This window comes from Salvia splendens, chromosome 13 (assembly GCF_004379255.2).
Source record: "Salvia splendens isolate huo1 chromosome 13, SspV2, whole genome shotgun sequence".
NCBI classification, from domain to species: Eukaryota; Viridiplantae; Streptophyta; class Magnoliopsida; order Lamiales; family Lamiaceae; genus Salvia; species Salvia splendens.
The window spans coordinates 800,280-822,832 of NC_056044.1; the positions used below are offsets into that span (position 1 = coordinate 800,280).

A 22,553-nucleotide genomic window follows, 5' to 3' on the forward strand; every position below is an offset into this window, starting at 1 on the left:
CTAATAGCACATTGACACTTGTAATTTCAACTTTAGAACCATAGCTTTTTGGAAAATCCTAAAAAGTCATTTAATTCGTGTGGCATACGATGTTTTCTCGTGCTGGACCATCTGAATTGCCCTAGAATTTGATGCAAAAATGGATGGATTGTAGACACTAGGTTTCAAATGAATTAAGTTGTTAATTGCAATTTTTAAGATATAATGTAGCCTACTATTGAATTAGTCCAACATTTTGATTGATTGAATGATCCTAACGAAGGCAATTGCAGACAATTCGAGAAAAAAAGCTTGATCAATAACATGCCTCTAACTAGTACTCCTAAATTGAAATTTTATATAGAGCACATATCTATGTATTCTAGATCTTCTAAATTAGCTATCTTTTTTTCTTTCATTCTTTTATAATTCTCTACTATTTTCTCTTTATTCTATTATATATCTAGATATTTATTTCGCGCGGCTTTTCAAACCGTTGCAATTATAACAATGCAAATTTATTACTCCCTCCGTCCCAACTAAGTTGAGACAAAATTTTTGGGCACGGAGATTAAGAAATTGTGTTGAGAAATAAGAGAGAGTAATAAAATAGGAAAAATAAAGAGAGAGTAAAGTAGATGGTGGAATTAAGTAAAAATGATTGGATGTTTTGTTTTTTTTGTTAAAAAAAGAAATGACTCAACTTAGTTGGGACATTCCAAAAAAGAATACGACTCAACTTAGTTGGGACGGAGGGAGTATTTAATTTAAATTAACGTTGAAAAGATTCTTGCAACATAATTTAAGAATATATTTTTTTGTATATTGAAATGGTTGACACATAGATGCTGCTTTTCGAAAGAAAATAATTTTATTATAATACTTGCAGTTATAACGTTCCAAAAATCATACTACTACTGTAGTTTCAATATTAATAAAGATTGTGTCAAAATTGGCAAGTGACCTAAAATATATCAAAATCACATCTCTAGCTTTAAAGCCAAAAAGCAAAAACACCAAATACCCTTTACTTCTCGTAGTGGATTTCTTTATATCTACAAATCCCCAACTTGAAAGAAAAGAAAAGAAAAAATAAAGTTTCTCAAATCATGCAATGATGTAGAAAGTGCAACTGCTGATTTCAATTGCATTTCTAGATATTTCACAAAACAGTCCATTTTCTTAATCATAATTCTTTGCATAATGTCCCACATTATTGGCTGCAATTTGTATGGAGATAATGCAATTAAACAAATAATACCAAATAATAATAATAATTAATGTATATAAAAAAAGATAAAAATAAAGTGTTGCTTCTTCCACTGTTCTATTGAAATGACAAAGCTTTTTTTGTCATCTTCACTTTTTCTTACATCAATTTGTGCTAATCCGATGCAGAATTCTTTTCATCAAAGTCCCAAGTGGCAGCAATCCAAGAAATCTGTATTTTTATTTCTATTTTAATTTTTCGTGATATATAATAATATGCATTATTATGGGAGAAAACAAAACAGCTCAAAAGCAAAGGGAAGAGAAAAGCTTAGTCGTTAAGCTTTATGGAACAACTAACAAGTATATTCTTAAATTATGTTGCAAGAATCTTTGCTAAGATTCAGGTTACAATATAGTAGCATGTTGTATTATTTCCAACGTTAATTTAAAATAAATAAATAAATCATTATCCTGGGAGAAGTGTTGTAGTGATGTTGGCTTTTTCCAAAAGCTTGGATTTGATTTAATAAAATGAAATGCTCGAGCCGAAAAATGACGAGACGAGTTCATGATACAGAGCAAAAGTCCGAACGACAAAACAAGAAACAAAATCCTAATCAAAATCCTTATACAAGAGAATAACAACCAACTCTAAGAGGCAACAAAAATGACAACAATTATAAGCCTAAAACAATAGCAAAGGAACTCCAAAAACGCTCAAGAACGCAAGGTCAAAGTTGCCGCAATAAGGGCTAATAGAAAAGACAAGTATGGCCCAACGGGCCAGTTTCAATGATAACCACAAATAGCAAGAAATAAAAAATCGACAAAGGTAAACAAAAACCAAACTTGAGCCCTTATAAATTGTCACATTAATTCGACACTTTTCGAGAATTAAAATGAGTCATATGTTGCGTTTGGGTTATGTAAAAGTTGAGGAGGGCCATTTGCTTTTCTTTTTCTTCTTTTTCTTTTTCTGTTTTTTAATTACTACTATTTATTTATTTAAATGGCTTTCTTGAATTTGAAAAGCCATTGCAAATGATGTTTTTATTGAAGAAAAGGATGATTTGAGATGGGTAGGCCAAGAGATCAACAGAAAGAGTTAAACGGCCTTTCATAAGGTTTCAAAGGTTGGTTTTTGATGGATTAGCATACAAGTAAAAATGTGTTCTAACATAATTGATATTTGAGATGTAAAACAAAAATTTTACTTTAAAAGGGTATAAAGATTGGTGAAATTCTTGAATGGTACACAAAAGTTGTAGAACTTTTATTCCAATTTCATCTTGAATAATAGAGAGCATTTACCTTTGTTTTCAGTCTAGGAATCTTGAATAACTTTTGAATTTCACTATTCAAGACAAGTGTAAACCAAAATTAAAGCATCATTTATCTTCACCACTCAATTTTCCAAAAAGAGAAACAAGATTCACACTCATTTAGCAAACACTTAAGCAAACCTTCTACCCATATTGCAACAGTTAATCACGAACATAAGAATTGTTTACACAGTTCGATACTATATATGTATTCGTCTCGGGATATGCTAAACCAGGGATTTCACTATAATTTTCAGTTGTCAGTTAGTACAATGAAATAACAACCCTATATATAAGCGCAATATAATAGCCCTAATCTTATCACATCCTAGTCAGGATACGAATCGTATTAGGGCCGAAAATATATCATGTTTCGTATTCCAAAAAAATAGCATGTAAAGGGCAAAGAGAGTGTGATAACTAACTAATAATTAGTCCAACTAAAAGAAGCTTAACTCACAATGCCTTTCTTAAAAGAAACATAAGTTCACCATTTTAGACTAAACACATCACATTAGGCCACACATTACTTGATCAAAACAAAAAAGTTAAAACTAATTTTTCTAAATCTCATTTTCAAATTTCTTGCTGACATGGCCCACCTCCGCAGCGCTGGCGCGTGCTGATTAGCTGCTCCAGAAAGCTGGGGAAGAAAACCATCTGTTGACTGTTACATGGCCATATTTAGTCTTCTTTAGCTTCTATTTTAGCACTTTGATCAATCACAAAAGCTATAAAAGAAACCATGAAATGCTTGTCACGTTCACACCCTATTTATATAACATATGTCTGAGTGAATCTTTTCCAAATTCTTGGCTTTGTGAAGCTGCTTTCTGGCAAAGTGAACCCAATCTTATCGAAGCTCGACACGATTTTGCTCTTCGTTGTGAGAGTGGAGTGATCAGAAGATAAAACAGAGGACACAAAAGAAGAAAAAGAATCTCTTGCTAGATTATTTTTATATTCAAAAGTTGTGAGTTATATTAATTTTTTTAATTTTTGGTTTGATTCTTGTACTAGCTGTCTTACTTTTGGTTGAATCTAGTACTTGTTTAGTAGTACTAAATTCTCATTTTATTGTGTTGTCTGAAGTGAAACAGTTTTTGAAGTGAGATAGTGAGACATTATTATGATCAAGATTCCTTTGTAGCTTAGTTTCATAATTTTGAGAGGTTTTTTCACTGATCAAGAATTTTTTCACAAGATTTCATAGATATAAGATGTGAAGCCTTCTTTTTTTTTCTGGGATTTTTGTTAGATTCTTAATTTATTGCTTAAAAACAGCATGATCAGTGAAACTATGTGTGCGCTTGTTCTCATACATGAGTTTAGCTTCATTTTCTTTCAACTTGAGTGACTCTCTCTCTCTCTCTCTCTCTCTCTCTCTCTCTCTCTCTGTGTGTGTTAATTCTTAGTTCTTGATTATTACATGAATTATAATCTAGATTCCTTAGTTTCAGAATTTGGAGTTTTTTATACTGATCAAGAAAATATTTTCAAGAATTCATAGATATAAGATGTGAAGTCCCATTCTTCTTCATTTTTTTTCTGGGATACTTTTGTCCATAATTTTTTGGACGGAGGAGAAGTGTCTTATCAACTAAGTTGAGCTTCCTCGTCTTTCTCTTCAGGCTGTTGAAATGACTACCCCGACAACTCAGTTCGCGCCATCGGGCAGGTTGGGATTGTACGAACCGATGCACCAGATGAGCATGTGGGAAGACACATTTGACGGCAACATCAGCCCCGACGCCGCTGTCTGTATGATCAACGATGCCGATTCTAAGATAGACGACAAGATTGAGTACACTTCGGATAAATCAGTGGAGCTAGCTGAGGATTCTAGAGCTTCGAGGAGTATATCTGAGAAGGTTAGAGCTCTTACAAACTCTGCTTATTGTTATGAAAACATTCAACGTCGGCTCATTGGTGTGGGATTTGAGATGCCGGTTTTGTGATCACAGATACAGCGGCGCTTGGCTCAGAACCGTGAGGCTGCAAGGAAGAGTCGTCTGAGGAAGAAGGTGCGGAGATTTTGGTTTTTATAGTAGTTGCTCTTAAATACACGAACTTTTCAGTTCGTGTATTTAATTTTACTAGAATGGTGCAAGAATTGTTGGAATTCTTGGATAGTGATGCTAGGTTCTTGCTTTGCATTTGTAGGCTTATGTTCAACAGTTGGAAACGAGCAGATTGAAGCTAGCTCAGCTCGAGCTCGAGCTCGAGCGAGCTAGACAACAGGTAAGAGTTAACCCAACAAATTCAAACAATACTTCATAAAAAAAATTGTGAGTTTAGGTTCTGATTCTTGATTATAGGGAATGCTTATTGCCGGTGCAACGGCGCATATGGGCTTGTGTGGCACTGTGGGCTCCGGGATTGCATCGTTCGAGATAGAGTATAGTCAATGGCTAGACCAGCAGGAGAGGAAGATCACTGAGCTAAAGAACGTACTCCAAACGCCCATAGGCGATCTGGAGCTACGAGTAATGGTTGAGCGCGTGCTCAGCCATTACTATGACCTCTTCCACATGAAGAGGGAGGCCGCAAGGGCAGACGCGTTCTACTTGGTCTCCGGCATGTGGATGACCTCAGTCGAGAGGTTCTTCCTGTGGATCGGGGGCTTCAAGCCCTCAGAACTCATCAACGTACGAGTTTGTTTCTAGTGTGTGGTTTGCAGCGATTGCCTATGAATACTATTTTACTGAGTGTGTAATTTTTGGTTGCAGGTGGTTATGCCTCAGCTGCAGCCTCTCACTGATCAGCAAATGGCGAATGTGGATAACTTGAAGCACTCGAGTGTGCAGGCCGAGGACGCTCTGTCGCAAGGGATGGAGAAGCTCCAGCAGACCCTGGCACAGAGCGTCACATTTCTGGCCCCGGGAGCAGGGAGCTACTGCTCCCAGACGGCCTTCGCCCTCGAGAACTTGGAGTCCCTCGAGAGTTTCATAAACCAGGTAACAAAAACTAAATGGCCCGAATCGTGATTTTGTAGACTCGGAATTTATAGTACTAATGTGCTCAAATTTGGACGTACAGGCGGATCATTTACGACAACAAACACTGCAGAACATGTCGCGTATATTGACTACGCGACAAGCAGCTAATGGATTGGTTGCATTTGGGGAGTATTTTCAGCGTCTGCGGACGCTGAGCTCGCTCTGGTCCGCCCGTTGCCCGGGCGAACCAGCGTGATGGGTGGTCGTATCAAGGTTGGTGAAGCAGCATTAGGTACAAGTTCAGCCACGCATATAAATATATAGTAGAAGTTCTGTAAATGAGATAAATCTTGTAGTTTTTGCTTAGGTGAGTAACGATTTATAATCCAACTACTGCTTAATTTTTATGTGGCTATGTGCATATTGGTTATAATTATTGACGACTTATTTGAAATGTACTTGAAAAGGTACTACTTATATATGATTGAAGCAGTAATATTTATGGTCTAGGCACAAGTATGATCTCTTACTTTGCACCTAAATCTTTGTCTTGTGATTTATCGGAGGAAATGAACTAATCGAGCTTTGATTTTTAATTAATTTGTAAAAATGATCAATAACAAACTAGTTTTTCCTTCAAAAATAAAATGCACAACATGGATTCTAGGCTATAGCAAAGCAATACAGTTGGACTCTCATGGCTATCTGAGTGAATCATCTTTACCACATAAATAACTCTTTGTTCATTAGGCAAGAGGCTAGCAAATCGCAAATTCTGTCGACACGTGTACAAGATGACATCACATTCGAATATCATCGCAAACAACAGAAATAACTCTCATACATATAACACAGAGAAGCCAAAATGAAGTGTAAAATGCATAATATTACTTTCTTCTTCTTCTATAGAAAATGTTAGCAAAATATGTAATCAGTAGTAAATGGCTCTTCATACCTGAAGGCCTCATTGCTGAAAAGAAAAGGGATTGGATCATTTGCATTTGTCAGCTGTGTGCATCTCAAACCTCAATTTGAAGTTATGCGGCTGAGTTTATAGAAGCAGAATGCTGGCCCACGATGAGTTTGATCAGCGGCTCCTCCACTTCAGCACCGGCCAGCGTCCTGTCTCGTTGAACAATAATGTTTCCACCCTTGGGGACGACGATGACCTCCTCTTTACGCGTTAGGAGCTCATTAGCTACCACCATGTCCATGTTGTATTTCTCAAGAGCCGTACCAGCTTTCTTCAGAAGAATGTCCTTATCAGTCTCTAGCTGTGGAGGAGGAGAAGCATTGTGTTAAATGTATTTCCTATCTTGAGAATATGCATAATAAACTGATTCCGTGACAGTTTTAACCCGACTTCGACAAGCTAAAACTGTCACTAAAATATTGTATGAGGCCTGAATAAAGTACGGAGTATTATTTTCCCTATTGAAGAAAATACAGGATGTTAAACAGCAGAAATTTGTTCCACTGATGTAGTTTTTTATTACATTTTTGTTTTGTTTGATGATAAAAATTACCTTGAATGATATGCAAAAGGCCTTTGGAGCCCATTCTCTCCTCAGCACCGACAGCATCTTTGGAACCTGGACGAGTCGCATGTCCAGAGGACCGGAGCTGGACTGGTCTTATGCACTGCCTGAGACGAAACAGCAGATGCTATTGTCAACAAAACAGATGATGAAAATTCAAACAGCCCATCATGCTGTTATTGCTTAACTTAACATGTGTCTACTGTTGATGTTAGGGAGAGACATATTATCCAATCAAGTTAGTATTTTCGATGATGATATGCTGACATGCCGTTTTGAGTAGTTGAATGATGGATACATTACCATGCTCTCCCAAGGAACATAAAAATCAGACACTGCTGCAGCGAGATAGAACAAAGCACGTGAACCGAGGCTGCTCATTAATGATGCAATCAACTGCAAATTCTGGCAAAGCATACACAAAAGTAATCATAAGGATTAATTTACTAGGCGGAACTAAGTGAAAAATTTGTTTTTGATAGCTTAGTTTCTACGTAAAGATGGTGAGAGTACCAACCTGAAGATACTCGAAGATTGTAGAGAAGGGAAGTTTCAACAAGGTGCCACAGCTCGTTGCCTGCAAAAGAGTCAAACATGTTCATTGATCATCAAGTCGCAAGATCAGCAAAAACTAAACTGAAACGCGAAGATAATGATGATCACACCGCATGACTGTTACTTATAGCTTCCTTGACTGTTTTCTCATATGGTGGCCGTGCTGAAATGTGCAACAACGGTAAACCAAAGATAGTTTTTATAAAGAAAACGAATCGAGCAAATTGACAATTAACATCAAGAAGACATATGTTACAACAATATCCTCTAGCATTCCCTATTATCTATACTGTAAAGAAAAGAAATTCCGCAAAATGCAGTGAGGTGATGAAGCGAACCTGTAATATTTGATTCGTCAGTAACTTGCAAACGTTCGAGCAAAGGATTATTCGGAAGCGATGTGCAAAATGGCTGGTAGGTTCCTCTGCAAAATACACATTACCATAATGCTTTCAGTGCTAAGTAAAACAGTTTCACTTTCATCATCACGAACGTGAGGATCTGCTTAAAGAATAAAGGAAGCATTACTTACTCGCGATAAAGAAACACTACTGCATATCTAGCTTTCAGGAGATATCTGTAGTTTCATTGTCCAGACTCAAAAACATAAGCATAACATAGAATCTTTCAAAAGAAACATAACAACAACGTCAACTTACTCTGCAGAAGTTGATCCCCGATGGCCTGAGCTGAAATTGTCAATGTAATATCATCATTAGATGTTTCCTCGAAATCCCCCAAACCGTTTGATGCATCCATTGGAACAGCTTGCTAGCTAATAAAAAAAAATATCAACAAAATCTTCATTTTGAATGTAGAAATAACTAATTAGCTCTAAACAATATAATAGTATCAGAATTCTTAGCGGCTTTTCATCAAACAAGTACTGTGCAACAAATTACAAATTGCTTTCTCTCTTAATCCAACTTCTATCACCACAGCAACAGAGTTCTGAACACCACCACATTACGGAACATAAATTTTCAACGAATTAGGAAATCAATCAGCGTAGCAAAACTCAATCTGGATAAGCGGTTAAGGAATTAAGCAGTGACAGTTGGTTTGGTAGGTGGGATTGTGTTGCCACGTGGCTTTTAACTGCAGTCTCTTTTTACCTTCAATTTTATAAAGTTCATATTTTAAAATTTAAAATTTAAACCAAACAAATGTAAATGCAAGAACTTATACATTTTTCGAATTAAATTGTTGGATGAGATTTGATTAATGTGTCTAGCTAAATTGTTTGGTCCATTTATGCAGTTTCAACGGTTTTAATTTTGCCAATATTCTAATTGAAAAAAATATTTAACTAGTAACTTAAATAATTATGTTACCCACTTAGCATTGATTACTTGTAAAACAATGACGGATTTAGATGGGGACGAGAGAAAACAAGCATGATTTCACTCTAGTGCAACCCGACTCGACTCGACCCGACTCGATCTTATAAGTTGATTTAGTACAATTTATCTATTCCATTCGTTTACAAATTATTGAGTCAATCACATTTCTCTTTCGTCCTTTTCTTCTTCATAATAAAAAATTGCATTCAATAGTTCATAAGTTGGTTAAAGTTAGCAAATAAAGAATGTTTATAAAGCCATAATCAATGAATCCTTGAAAGAAATAATTCATATTGTGCTACTCAAATGAGCTTTATTTATTTACTTACTCAATAATGGCTTCCCAACTAGAACGATTCCATATTCATTTATTTTGCTTTAAAGGCAATTTAATTTGAATTATGGAACTAGAGTGAAGTGAGAGCTGTCATTACCACTCTAGGTGAATTATTCTAATTCAAATCATTATTTTCATTGCAAATTCACCCTCCTTAATTTGAAGCTGTCTCGTTACATATCCAACTTCATTCTTCTTTAATTTCCCACCAATACACTTCATATGTTTTCATGGCATCATAAAGAGTCATTAATAAAATAATACTCCTAATGAAATAAAAGAAGAAATATTTTACTCCCAAATTAAAGGTTGCATAAGAAAACTCCCCTAACAAAAATTCAACTAATATTATTACATAGAGTGTGACATCAATTAATTGGTAGGGACGTGAAAATATCTTCCTTTACACACACAACGGTAAACGACAGGGCACGACTCAACCGAGCACGTCATGAAGCTAACCATGACCCTCCGGCAGGGCATGCACGGCCCACATGCGTATGAGCAATCGGGTAGCCTCGAGCCCGTCGGGTATAATTCCATCCCTTCCTGCAAATGAACATACATGTACATAGTTAGTCACCCATGATAATTGTTTATAATGGGAAATGCTCAAAGTCCACCACAAATGTCTTACACTACAAACAATGGCAAAAACACTAGAACCTCCATATAGTTTATTTTTATGATAAATCATCTAATTTGAAAGCACCAATACCTTAACCTCCATGGGCTTGTTGTAACTCCCTTTGCTTTGAATAGGAACTACATCACAAAAAATATAATTAATAAATAAAATACCTTATCAATGTAAGTAATTACTATAATGATATGACTTACAATGAAAAGGTCTAAGGGTGTGACAAGGGGTAAGTAGAAAGAAGATAATGAATACATTAATTGAGAAAGTGGAGGGAAGAAAGATATAATTGCTCATTCTGTTTTTGCAGTATGAAAATTTAGTGAAGAAGAGATCTAGAAGAAATATTGCAATGGAATGTTTGGACAAAAAACATTTATATAGGACAACAAGAGAGGGAAATTTAATGTACTTGTGACTCAAACTCACATGAAACGTGACAACATTCTTAATGCTACTGTAGTCCCCATCCAATATTCAAATTCAAAGATTTTGGTTATTACCATTCCTTTTGTTCAATAACCAAGTATCCATCTACCTACGGTTTTGATGACTAATTTTTTCATTGATTTATATGTATCTCGATGGGTAAAAGAATAGCCCAAAGATTTAAGACTGCTTCATGTTAGGATCGTCGGCTGCAACATTAGTTTGATATTGTCCGTTTTGGGTCAAGCCCGCACGGATTTGTTTTTGGGTCACTCCCAAAATGCCTCAAACTAATTGGGGTTGGACAAGAATTATATACACCTTCCAACTTCCCTCACTCATCCGATGTGAGATAGGTTTGTAACCCAACAAACCTCTCCTCAAACCGAGACCACATCGGGAACGCAGTCGACACAAACATGGGTCGTTCCAACCCTGGCCCCTGGGTCATCCTAGGCCCGACTCTAACCCGAGTCCTTCAGGGCCCGACCCTAACCGGGGCTCATCCAGACACAACCCATAGCCACCTGGGCTCTGATACCACTTGTTAGGATCGTCGACTGCAACATTAGTTTTGATATTGTCCGCTTTAGGTCAAGCCCGCACGGATTTATTTTTGGGTCACTCCCAAAAGGCCTCAAACTAATTGGGGTTGGACAGGAATTATATACACCTCCCAACTTCCCTCACTCATCCGATATGGGATAGGTTTGTAACCCAACACTTCATCCCCTAAGTCAATAATCAAACTCCCATTTCTATTAGTTTCTTCTTATTCTACTTCCTCTTTATTTTCTCCATTTAAAGTTCTTGGATTTGAGTGTAATATTACAGTTATTAATAAGGTTCTATAATGATTTTTCTTTTCATTATACTTTGATTAAATGGTAAGATGATATTTATCTAGTAATATAAAAAATCATATGATTTCCAATGTTTTAAGAACTATAATTTTTACATGTATTATATTTTTTCAAGAGTTAAATACGTTTTTGTTCATTAACCATACTTGCCACGTAAAAGAGAGACAAGTAAAACTCTAGCAAGAATTCACTCCAAAACCATCAATAATGGGAGTAATGACTGGCTAGATATTTATGTTGATATTATTTTACTTCATATTTTTATATAAAATAACTCACATATGAAATCTCATCATATATTTCAAAAAATCCTCGATAATTAAATTATCTTATAAATAGTGCTAAAATATTGGAATATTTATTAGAGGAAGAGGAATAACATATGAGAGAATCAAATACAACAATCCATAGCACAATAGCAAGTGTTACTAGTGATGCACTCTCCATATCTTATTTTATTTCTATATTTATGAGCACATAAAACCATGCATTCCCCAGGGGTACATCCGTCAAATTGCATATGAACAGAACAAGAAAGAGTAGAGAAAACAATGGCGTCGAACGTATAGTATAATCGATTTTTTATAGATTCAAACATTAATAGATCAAATTTATAAAACATGAAAATTTTTTGAATGATGGGATTATGGAAAAGGTAAATGTATATAAATCAAATTGAAAAACGTACCTTGTGAAGCAAGAGCAAGGATGATGAAGAAGAAAATAGGAAAATGGTGAATTATTTTCATGTCGAATGTGTGGAGGATTTTGAAATATTTTGATCGATGTGGTGATTTTCTAAATTCAGTTTATTGTATTATACATCATGATTAATTGGTAGAACTGAAAACATTTAAACTGGCAAATTGAGTTTATGGAAAAGGTAAATATATAACAATGAAATTTAAAGAGTACCTTCTGCAGCAAAAGCAAGGACAATGAAGCAGAAAATAGGAGAAAGATGAATTATTTTCATGTCGAATGTGTGGGGATTTTTATATTTTGAAATATTTAATGAATGATTCATTATATATTAGAATGGAATAAAAATATGAAAATTACGATTAATTGGTAGAAATACGCTGTTTGTACATTCAAATTGGCAAAATGAATTCATCGTTTAATAAATAATTCCAAATTCTGATGGTCGATATATATCACAAAAAATGAATCTCATTAAATATGGATTATGATTCTTAAAATGTAAATCGTCATAATTGATATACCAATTTTGACTATAGTTTCCTAAAATTAATGTGGAATTTGAACTAACTCAAAGTGAATTTTAATTTTGAAATGATAATTCAATTTCACAAAAATTTCCGCAAAATGTGAAATTAACGGAAAGCATTTAATTTAGGCTAAAAGATGTTGACATAAATGAATCAGTGTTCGAGAAGCTAAGACGAAAAATCCGATCACTAAATATTTTGAAGGCTAAATTACCAAAAAAAATCATGAAGTCTGTCAAAATATCAGATATTTTAAAAGTAGTAAGAAAAATTATGATATTTGAACTGAGAACGCTCAATTAATTATCTTGTTATAAATTTTGTTTTGGTGAAATTGCAGTATCTGACATAGAAGTCGAAAAATATAGGTAGATATAATCATATAACCGCCAATGAATTAAACAATATTGTCTATTCGTAAAGAAAACATAGCATACTAGAATTCAACCAAATTCTATAATTCTTTTTGGCAGTTTACCCTTATTTAAACTGTTGATTGATATTTTTGCAAGAATAAAAAAGCAATTTTATTTAAAAACAAGAATAAATAACATTAATTCAAAATTTCTTTCTATTTTAGCTCGTGATTACAGAAACCAATTTGTGAGTATATATTTTTTAAAGGTCGTAAATAATAATATATTTTTTACTTGAATAAACAAAATGAAATATATCAAATATATCTGAATCTATTTATACTTCACTCATTTAATTCATGAAACACCAATCCCATGGAACAATTACAACATAACACGGTGAATGCCCATCTAGAGATTCAACACATTATACTATCAAAATTGAAAAAATAATTAGAATTCACACACTTGATTAAACGCCAATAGTATGGAATTATTACAACAAAACCTGTCATATACACGTGTGGGATGGGTCTAATGGTGATATATTATTTGTTGGGGGATCTTACATGGATGTTACTACTATCAACGTACATACTCAGAGTCTAGAGTATAGAGAGATATTCGAGAAGATATATTTTGTTGTCTCTAGGGTAGTAGTTCTTGTTATTAGTGGTAAGGGATTTTGGTTATATGTGGATGACCCAAACATCTTTTACGAACTTGGTGAAAGGATCCAAGTGTTTGATTCGAACTCTTGTTTGTTGATGAGGCGTCATCCCAACGTTCATCCGTCTCTATTTCAGCCTTCTGATAACATAGCCTTTGAGTTGGCCCTGGTTTGTTCAACCAAAACTTGTTTTAACAATGTCTTGTCATTTTTGGTCAACTTTCTGTGTCTAGCTTGGATAACCGAGTAATGGTGCAATCTGCACGGTATCCCGTTCGCCTTTATCCTTTTTATCAGATTGATTTGATTAGGAGTGCCTATCGTCCACATGATTTATCTCAGACTCATCTTATTACAGCCGGAGATTTGTATCACGTTATTCCAACCCCTTTAGGTGTTACTGTCATCTTAGGTTTAGTTTAGATGAGGGTTGGGTTTAGATGAGAATGACAGAATTAGTGGGGGGTTGACTTTTGATGAGTTTGAAATTAGAAACCTCCGGCTTTTGGATTTGTATTAAGTTTGCTTTGAACCTTTTATTATGGATTTTTATTAGTTTTGCTTTGAAATTTTTATCTTGGATTTGTATGGATTTGTATTAGGTGTTATTTGAACCTTTTCTTATGGGTTTGTATGGATTTATAGTACTCCTTCCGTCCCTAATAATTCGTCACCATTTTTAAAAAATGTAATAGAAAGTGAGTTGAAAAAGTTGGTGGCATATGAATCCTACTTTTATATATTAGTTTTATAATAAAATGTGAGTGTGAATGAGTTAATGGAATGTAGGGTCCACTAGCAAAAATGGTAAAAGTGAAAGGTGGTAAATTTTTAGAGACGAACGGAAATGAAAATAGGTGACAAATTTTTAGGGACAGATGGAGTATTATATTTGCTTTAAACTTTTATTACTGCTCGTTAATTTATTTTCAGTTGTTGATATGTGTTTACTGCTCTTTAATTTATTTTCAGTTGTTGATATGTGTTATAGTATTTGTTTGTGAATATAAAACTAGACTACGAGTCATATGCAATAATTCTGTCTTTTAGTTCTTCATTTATCTACTTATTCTTTTCTTAATTTATCCAATTAAACTAAACTTTCTTTTCTTAATCCAAATGTCAAAATGAAAGATCTCGACTATGTTCGAAACAAATGAGTACTTTTCTTAAGTAAATTATAGTACAATTTTATGCAATTTATTGTTGTGTTGGAATAAATTCATTGTGACATTGTAGTGTTGGAGTGTAGCCTCAAGTAATTATTATATACCTTTATGAGAAATAAAATTATTTTATATTGAAGAGAGGCATCCAAGAGGTCAATTAATTTTGTTTCATTTATGGACATATATATACGAAAGGAAGATAATATACTCGAATACATAGAAAAAAAGAAACATGCTATAAGGACATAATCCTACTTGCAATTGAAAGAATCTAATACAACAATAGCAAGTGTTACTAGTGGTGCACCGGAAAGCATCACCTCATACATATCGACTCTCCAGATCTTATTTTATTTCTATATTTTTGAGCACATCAGACCATGCATTCCCCAGGGGTGCATCCGTCAAATTGCATATGAACAGAGCAAATAATTTTTTTCGCATGCATATCCAAGTTAACTAACTAAACTTTCTTTTCTTAATCCACGTGTCCAAAAGAAATATTTCGACTACAAGTAAATTATGCAATTTTATTCAATCATACGAGCAAACAAATATCAAAATTGAAAAAAATAATAGTATTATACTTGAAGAAAAATCATTGTTGTTTTGGAATAAATTCATTGTTATACTTGAGGAGAAATAATTATGCATGAAAAATGGAATACACATGTTCTCGATTATAATTTGTGTTGTGACATTGTTGTGCTTGAATATATTTTCGAATTTTTTGGTGACAATTTCATTTCTCCATATTATCCGCAACTACCTTACTAATTATGGACAGTTTTACCCATATTTTGGTGTTACAATGAAGCTAATGAAGTTCAATTGTATCAAATCACAGTGTTCCAGTTTTGAATCCAATTGATAGGATTTGGTCTTAGTTATGCATATTTAAGAGCATTGTCTCACTCTAACACAAACCAAGATAAAAAAACAAACAATATAACCCTATATGAAAAGGCAAGCAATGTCGTATGCTCGATATATATATATTATATAGTTAATGACAGAATATATACCATTAACACTACAAGAAATACGTATAACAATAAAATAGGTGTAAGATAGATAATTCATGCATAGCCATATGAACACATCACAGTTAAGCAAAGACACTCACTTGGACTCTCTAGGCGACTGCGAATGAGCCCCGATGTTCGAGCCTTGAGATGTAAACAAGTTTGGGTATGAAAAAAACGGTTCATCGTCCATCGATGGCAATCTCTGAGGTAGGTGAAGAGCATTGTCGTGTGGTGAAGAGGAATCAAACGACGAAGCAGGCGTTAGCTGCTGAGATGTCGTGTTGTTTTGACACCCGTCAATTTGGCTTGGGGAGGCCGAAGCACTGCCAGAGTCACCATTCAATGTGTTGGTGTCGTTATGCTGCCGAGGAGCTGAGAACTCATTGCTCCTTTTCTTGGAAAGCTCGCTTATCCGGAGCTGAGCAATGCTGGCAGCTGAGCGTGCAGCTGCTGCAGCAAGCTCAGCTGATTCAGCAGCTGCTCTAGCAGCAGCCAGTACATCCTCCAAATCCACTTGATCACTGTACATCTTTGAGATAGCTGGAGACGGACTGTTCTCTCTCGCGGTTGCAGCGACTGTTTCTGATGATTGTGATGGAGGAGGAGATATGAATGGCAAGAACTGCTTCGCTTCTGTAGGACCTGCTTGGGGATTTAGTGATGCATCTTCCTTTGCAACTGATTTCTCCGAAACCACATCCCCAGACTCCGAGTTGTTGAGTTCTTCTTGATCATCGTCTGATAGTGCAGACTCAGGGAAATGCAGCATCACTGGGGTTGAGACAACGGGCTTATTCGGCTGTAATGGCTGCGTTGGGACATCTGGAAATTCCACAATGTCATAATCCGAATCCGAATCAGACTTTTCATGGGCAGCAGGTTCTGGTGTCTCATTGTGCTTTTCTTTTGGAAGGGGCACTTTTGAAGCACTGACGAACTGCGATGGCCCATTCTGGAAAGGCGAAGGACGACACAAAAAATAAGATGAGGACACAGAACTGCAATCAAACAGCAGCTGTTAAACTTACCAGTAAGTCTTCGTGTGGCTTTAACAGTTCATTTTCTGTAGCGGTAGAATCCCAATCGAGCTGATGCTCTTCAGCAATTTCCTTTAGAAGATTCACTTTTACATCGGGTGCAGGAGCTCGGATTGATAGAAGCTCCACCAGCTGCAGTTAGAGAACAACGCATGAGGAATTGAATGAGGACTGAACCTGAATGGTTGTATTAAATCCGGCACAATTTATCTAACCTGGCGATTGACACCACATTCGGGCATCAGCTCAGTTGCAGCAATTACAAATTCTTTACCGTATTTTCCTGCAAACAGTAGTTGTGCCTGTAGCAACTCTGGCAGATCGGCACACCTTGGTGCTGCAAAGCATACACTGGAAATTGCCTCCTTCAAGTCTAGAGGGCATTCCCTGATATACATCCAACACAAACATGATTGCCATAAGAAGAAATCTCATACCAAACCTTTTTTAGGGGAACTGATAAAATGACAGAACCAGCATTCTCATAGAATGAAGAGCACTGTTTGAATATTCATTGTATAACTAATTATTTCATTAATGCTTTCTGCCTAAAATCACCCCTCAATACGATGTTTACGCTGACTTTGTCCCGCGCGCAATGTACAGATGGAAAGCTCAAAATATGGCAAAAACACTTGCAAGATGGGAATGAGAACTAAAACCATCGCTTTGACATCCAGAGAACGAAAAAGAAAAATAAACAAGGATATCGATAAAATCAAGAGCTCTTATCCAGAATACCTCTTTTTAGATTAATAAAACTCAATCGAAAAATTAAACTCATTAACTTATAATCGCTAGCCAGCACAAACAATGTTCAGAACCCATTATTACAGTCTACTATCGTCAACTATTACTGATAAAGGCCATTACAAGCGTGAAAATGAGAGATCAATTACCTTTGAGCTTCAATGATTGGAAGACGGACAGCAATGAGCTCGCAGAAGAGCTCAACTATTTCCTGTGCAGCCATCATCTTCTCTTCTCTTATAATATGCTCTACCTGAACACCAAAAATTGATAACAAATCCATCATTCTGCCCTAATATGTGAAGGTGAAAATAAAACAACCAAACATCTGGATAATTACAAGAAAACACCCAATTGAGAGAAAATGAAACATATCCATACGCGAATTCGAGCAGTGGCTTCTTGACCAGTTTCAAGCAGCTTAGCGATTTCCTTCCGCATCTGCTTTAGCTGAGCCTCTCTCCGGTTCCTCAGTAACTTAATTCGAGGAATCGTAAGTTTTAGCAAAGTTTTACTGTAAAAACACCAAACAGCTGCAATCAGACCGCATATTACCACAAATCGCTACCAATCCTGTACGGAAATCCCTAAATCACTAAGCAATACAACAAATTAAACACGATTTAACCATCGAATCTACACGGATTAGCATCGACCATATATAATCCACTAAATTCGCTACAGTGAAACCTCCAGAAACAGAGCATTCCAAGCTAAATAAAACCAATTCAACCACATCATCAGAATAAGATCGAGATCGAATTATCTGCAGTTTGCGAAGATAAAACCCTAAATTACAACCTATTTACAGACTTGCGAGTGAAAAATTAAACACATTTGAAGGTAAAGGATTGGGGATCACCATTTGGCGGCGTTGAATCGCTGCTTGAAGAAGGAGTCCATCATCGACAGGCGGCGGAGCTGAATTCTTAGCTGGAAACGGCTTCTGATCGATTGCTATGAATGGGAATGAAATCTGCAACTGCTCCACCTTCTTCACACCAATTGAGAGAGAGAGAGAGTTTGCTTACTATGTAAGGATATTTACTAGATTTATTAATTGGATTTTCATTTTCTCCATTTTATATTATTTCCTAAATTATAGTAGTAGTAATAAAATAAATTTACATCTTTTTTTTGTTACAATAAAATTACATCTTTTAGTCATGGATTGTTATATTTGAAATTTTTTTGGTATGCGGGTGTCACATTATTTGTGAGCATCTTGTCAACGAGACCGACTTATGGTACAATAAGTTTTTTTAAAATGTATGGAAAACTAAGCAAATCATGAAAATGTAATTAATGATATTTCTTAATTGTGTAAAAGTGAGCGACAAGGTTATTAATTTTAATCTTTTCATCTTTAACTCACAATCTACATTATATTTAGGGAGAAAAATTATCAACAAATAATTTGAGTGAATTGAGTATTACTATCAACGAATAAGTATCGAATACACAGCAATTTTAAAAATAAGTTCAACGAGTAAATTGAGTATTATCAATGAATAAATTGAATGCTAAAAGAGGACACAAAATTACAATTTCAATCATATGACTAATTTAAGAACAAAAAACGCCAATTAATTATCTCAACAAATCAAACTTCAAAAAAATAAGTCTCCCAAAAAAACTACTCCTAGAAAATTTCTAACAAACTAATTGAAGAGTGGAAAATTATGCAAAAATCAAAAGTTCCCCGTAATAAAGGGCAAGGCCGAGGCAAAGAAAATAAAGCTAAAAAAGATGGCCAGACCCGCAGAGCTCGAACTAGAAGGTGCTGGAGCCGGTGCACTGGCCAGCACGTCAGAGGTGGGAGACGGTGGCTCTGAGATGGCGGACGCCGGCGGAAGAAGGGGAGCATCTTCTAAACACAAATAACATTACCTTGTAAGTTATTGTATTCAAAATGGGTTTTTAGCCTATAATACATGAACTTTTGAGTTTTTTTTTTTTATTTTTCTCCTAAACTTTAAAATTTGAATATAAATGCATGAACTTTTGATGTTTTTTATTTTTTCCCATTATCCAAAATCAAAATAATGTGGAAAATTAAAGCTTATGTGAAAATCAACATGTTTATATTAATTAATAAAATAATAAATTTGAATTCCACATCAGCCATCTCTTATGGACCACACCCTTCCCACTCTTTCTTGTCGAGTTCTTCAAGAAGACTCTACCCCCCACTGTCGTCGGGACAACGCCGGAGATGTTTGCATCTCCACCAGCCGTCTCCCTGCTCAGATTGAAGCTCGCACTGCGTGAGCGCACTCCTCCGCAAGCTCCCTCTGCATATGCCCCTCCATCTTCCAAAACCTCCACAATTGCAGTGCGCCATGAACGTGAGCGCCGCCGACGCGCACCCCGACAGCATCTACGGAAACCACCACTTGCATCAGTGCTCATTCTGCAATGAGGATGACGAGGCGAAGAGGATCGTGAAGAATTCTTCGTGGAATAGGAAGAATTGAGTGCAAAGGTGGAAGATCTCTCGCCTGATCGAGTCCATTCGCGATTCCTTTTTGACATTCTTTAGCACTTAGAAGGAGGAAGTGCCCCCAGGCTGCGCGAGATCTCCGCTGGCAGATGGCTCCTCATAACCACCGTACAAGCTGGTCTGTGGCGATGCTCCTTGTCCACCACTGGAACTTCCACCACGTGAGCGTCTTTACCTTCCGCCATTAATGTAATCTTCGAGAGGTAGCAGGTTGGAACTTGAGACACGAACATCTCCGGCGTTATCCTGACGGCGGCGGGCAGAGCCTTCACGAAGAGCTCGACAAGAAAGAGCAAGGAGGGTGAAAGATGGCTGATGTGGACTTGTGAAAATAGAGAAACAAATTGATGAAGAAACATTGGAGAAGATGAATTGAAAGAGAAAGAAGAAACTGCCATTGCTAGAGAGGAAACTGCCGATGAAAATAGGGGAGAAAAGGAGGGAGAAATATCTTTATTGACTACATTGTGAAAGTGTTGACTACAAAATACAATGCATTGCCTTATATATAGGCTGAGAATAAATGCTAAACTAAATCTTAATTACATTTTATTTTCCAATTCTAATAGCCTCTCTCAAGATGGAAGCAAAAAATTGCTACCATCTTGACAATAACAACAAACTACAAAAGAAGAAGTACTACAAGCATCTCAATCTTATTTAAACTAAATCCAAATTACAACTAACTAACTAACTACTAACTAACTACAGCTCGACGACAGATGTACAAACGGCCATCTTCACGTGTGTTGAACCAAGTCTAACGACTTGATCAAGCAAACCGATGGCTTGATCAGTGCCGCAGCCAAGTCTAACAACTTGATCAAGCAAGCCGGTGGCTTGACCAAGCCATTCTTCTCTAATAGATGTCGAGCATTGCTTCCTAGAACAGCATCCATAGCATAAAGATTCACAATAGGATTGGCAACAACTTGAGCTTATCAACTTTCCATCCCCTTGATTAGGAACTCGAAAACTTAATATGGCCTTCAATCAAGGAGGAGGCTCATCAATTTCACAGTAGTAAAGAGATCTGAGCCAATATCGAACAATCTTCCAAAAAAAACAAACGAAAGGCATTGAAACAACACAATAAAACCAGAATATTTACAGAAGCACAATCCAACAAATGCCACACAACAGGCTATAGAACAAGACTTGGATGACAGAGGCAACTGATCTAGAGAGATTGAGATGAACAACAAAAAAAGGTTATGAGGCTCACTGAGATTTTTAGAGAAATTCAATGAGAGAACAGATATTAAGATTGATATTTCAGATTCATAGAATCCTATTTCAATCTTTGAGAACAGAGAAAACCGAATTCAATCGGAGATTAAAAAAGAGAAACAGATTTGATATTTCAGATTCATAGAATCCTATTTCAATCTGTGAGAATAGAGAAAACCGAATTTTATCGGTGAAATCAGAGAGAACCGATTTAGATCGGTAGAGAAATTTCAATGAGAGAAAAAAAAAGAATTCAGATCGGTGAGATTCAAATCGACCGATTCAAAATTGGAATGAAAAACAAAGATTGATGAGAGGAAACTGAAAAACTGAGAGGAGATCAAACACTTTTTCTGTCGGCGGTCAGTCGATCGGAGAATTCTCCGGCAACAAATCACCACGATTGTTCATTATGAACAAGAGGAAATAGATCGGGAGAAAATAGTGATATGCGGATGATTTTCTCTGATACCATATTAGAAATGAGTCTCTCACCCCTTAAAAGGCCTCATAGGGGGGGTTATCCACACTTATATAGATTAGATTGGATCTTCACCAAGTCGATGTGGGACAGAATTTAGAGAATTTAACACGCCCCCTCACGTGTGGGCCGGAAAGGACATCGGTCTTCCATCGCGTGGGTAGGCAATGCAAGAGATAAGAGAACCATCATCGATGCGAGTCGGAAAGGACATCGGTCTTCCACTCGTGATGTAGATAAGAGATAAGAGAAAATCATCATCGACTTGGGCCCGCTCTGATACCATGTGAAAATAGATAAACAAATTGATGAAGAAACATTGGAGAAGATGAATTGAAAGAGAAAGAAGAAACTGTCATTGCTAGAGAGGAAACTGCCGATGAAAAGAGGGAGAAATATCTTTATTGACTACATTGTGAAAGTGTTGACTACAAAATACAATGCATTGCCTTATATATAGGCTGAGAATAAATGCTAAACTAAATCCTAATTACATTTTATTTTCCAATTCTAATATAATATTTATTATTTTTTAATTAATATAAACATGTTGGTGTAGTTTTGATTGCCACATAAGCTTTAATTTGCCACATGTATTTTGATTTTATATATTGGGGAAAAATAAAAAAACATCAAAAGTTCATGCATTTATATTCAAATTTTAAAGTTTAGGAAAAAAACCAGAAAAAACTCAAAGTTAATGTATTTATAGGCTAAAAATCCTATTCAAAATAGATTACTATAGTATAGATTGAGAAATGCATTGATTTATTCTAAATATTTTATCTTGAATGAAATGGATCGGGTAAATGTCACGTGACGTGGTACATATTAATATATGTGACATGAAAATTTATTTATATTTTTAATGACACGTGGCACACAAGTATAGAGTAGTACTACTTGGTACTCCCTCTCTTCCATGTTAATAGAGATATTT

General features: G+C 35.7%; 3 protein-coding genes and 1 long non-coding RNA gene across 7 annotated transcripts; 1 reads left to right on the top strand and 3 right to left on the bottom strand.

Annotated features, from left to right (window-relative positions):
* Positions 1-3,217: 3,217 nt before the first annotated feature.
* On the top strand, positions 3,218-5,910 carry LOC121762738 (transcription factor TGA7-like). Of its 3 annotated transcripts, none has more exons than XM_042158718.1 (7): positions 3,218-3,483; positions 4,145-4,384; positions 4,478-4,537; positions 4,677-4,754; positions 4,832-5,161; positions 5,243-5,470; positions 5,553-5,910. In XM_042158718.1, the coding sequence occupies exons 2-7, from the start codon at positions 4,154-4,156 to the stop codon at positions 5,706-5,708; spliced, it is 1,083 nt and encodes a 360-aa protein (XP_042014652.1). In that variant the 5' UTR covers positions 3,218-3,483; positions 4,145-4,153; the 3' UTR covers positions 5,709-5,910. The 3 variants fall into 3 exon arrangements, with proteins under 3 accessions (XP_042014652.1, XP_042014651.1, XP_042014653.1); XM_042158717.1 differs by having other exon boundaries at positions 3,219-3,486; XM_042158719.1 differs by lacking the exon at positions 3,218-3,483 and adding an exon at positions 3,703-4,032.
* Positions 5,911-6,171: 261 nt separating this feature from the next.
* LOC121762179 (phosphopantothenate--cysteine ligase 2-like) lies at positions 6,172-8,248 on the bottom strand (the record flags this gene model as incomplete). The annotated part of the gene is made up of 8 exons (XM_042157981.1): positions 6,172-6,726; positions 6,979-7,093; positions 7,294-7,395; positions 7,508-7,567; positions 7,656-7,708; positions 7,884-7,969; positions 8,078-8,122; positions 8,205-8,248. Coding segments are annotated over 8 exons (516 nt in total), but the record flags the coding sequence as incomplete, so codon positions are not given.
* Positions 8,249-9,495: 1,247 nt separating this feature from the next.
* Positions 9,496-10,195, bottom strand: LOC121761697. The gene is made up of 3 exons (XR_006042074.1): positions 10,066-10,195; positions 9,944-9,990; positions 9,496-9,774 (listed from the first exon to the last, which is right to left on the bottom strand). It is a non-coding gene; the product is annotated as an uncharacterized LOC121761697 (long non-coding RNA).
* Positions 10,196-15,541: 5,346 nt separating this feature from the next.
* Positions 15,542-18,447, bottom strand: LOC121762518 (IST1-like protein). Of its 2 annotated transcripts, XM_042158417.1 has the most exons (7): positions 18,262-18,412; positions 18,090-18,165; positions 17,781-17,913; positions 17,549-17,652; positions 16,865-17,036; positions 16,641-16,781; positions 15,542-16,564 (listed from the first exon to the last, which is right to left on the bottom strand). In XM_042158417.1, the coding sequence occupies exons 2-7, from the start codon at positions 18,104-18,106 to the stop codon at positions 15,707-15,709; spliced, it is 1,425 nt and encodes a 474-aa protein (XP_042014351.1). In that variant the 5' UTR covers positions 18,107-18,165; positions 18,262-18,412; the 3' UTR covers positions 15,542-15,706. The 2 variants fall into 2 exon arrangements, with proteins under 2 accessions (XP_042014351.1, XP_042014350.1); XM_042158416.1 differs by lacking the exon at positions 18,090-18,165 and having other exon boundaries at positions 18,262-18,447.
* Between the last annotated feature and the right edge of the window lie 4,106 nt (positions 18,448-22,553).

What these genes read in the sequence shown, in the direction of transcription:
- LOC121762518 (XM_042158416.1), bottom strand. Translation starts at nt 18,305, where the DNA reads ATGATGGACTCCTTCTTCAAGCAGCGATTCAACGCCGCCAAATG. An exon ending in CCAATCATTGAAGCTCAAAG is followed by an intron (nt 17,037 to 17,548) that starts GTAATTGATCTC and finishes GATGTATATCAG; the next exon opens with GGAATGCCCTCTAGACTTGA. An exon ending in AGCCACACGAAGACTTACTG is followed by an intron (nt 16,565 to 16,640) that starts GTAAGTTTAACA and finishes TCGCCTTTCCAG; the next exon opens with AATGGGCCATCGCAGTTCGT.
- LOC121762738 (XM_042158718.1), top strand. Translation starts at nt 4,154, where the DNA reads ATGACTACCCCGACAACTCAGTTCGCGCCATCGGGCAGGTTGGGATTG. An exon ending in AGAGTCGTCTGAGGAAGAAG is followed by an intron (nt 4,538 to 4,676) that starts GTGCGGAGATTT and finishes TTGCATTTGTAG; the next exon opens with GCTTATGTTCAACAGTTGGA. An exon ending in TCGAGAGTTTCATAAACCAG is followed by an intron (nt 5,471 to 5,552) that starts GTAACAAAAACT and finishes TTGGACGTACAG; the next exon opens with GCGGATCATTTACGACAACA.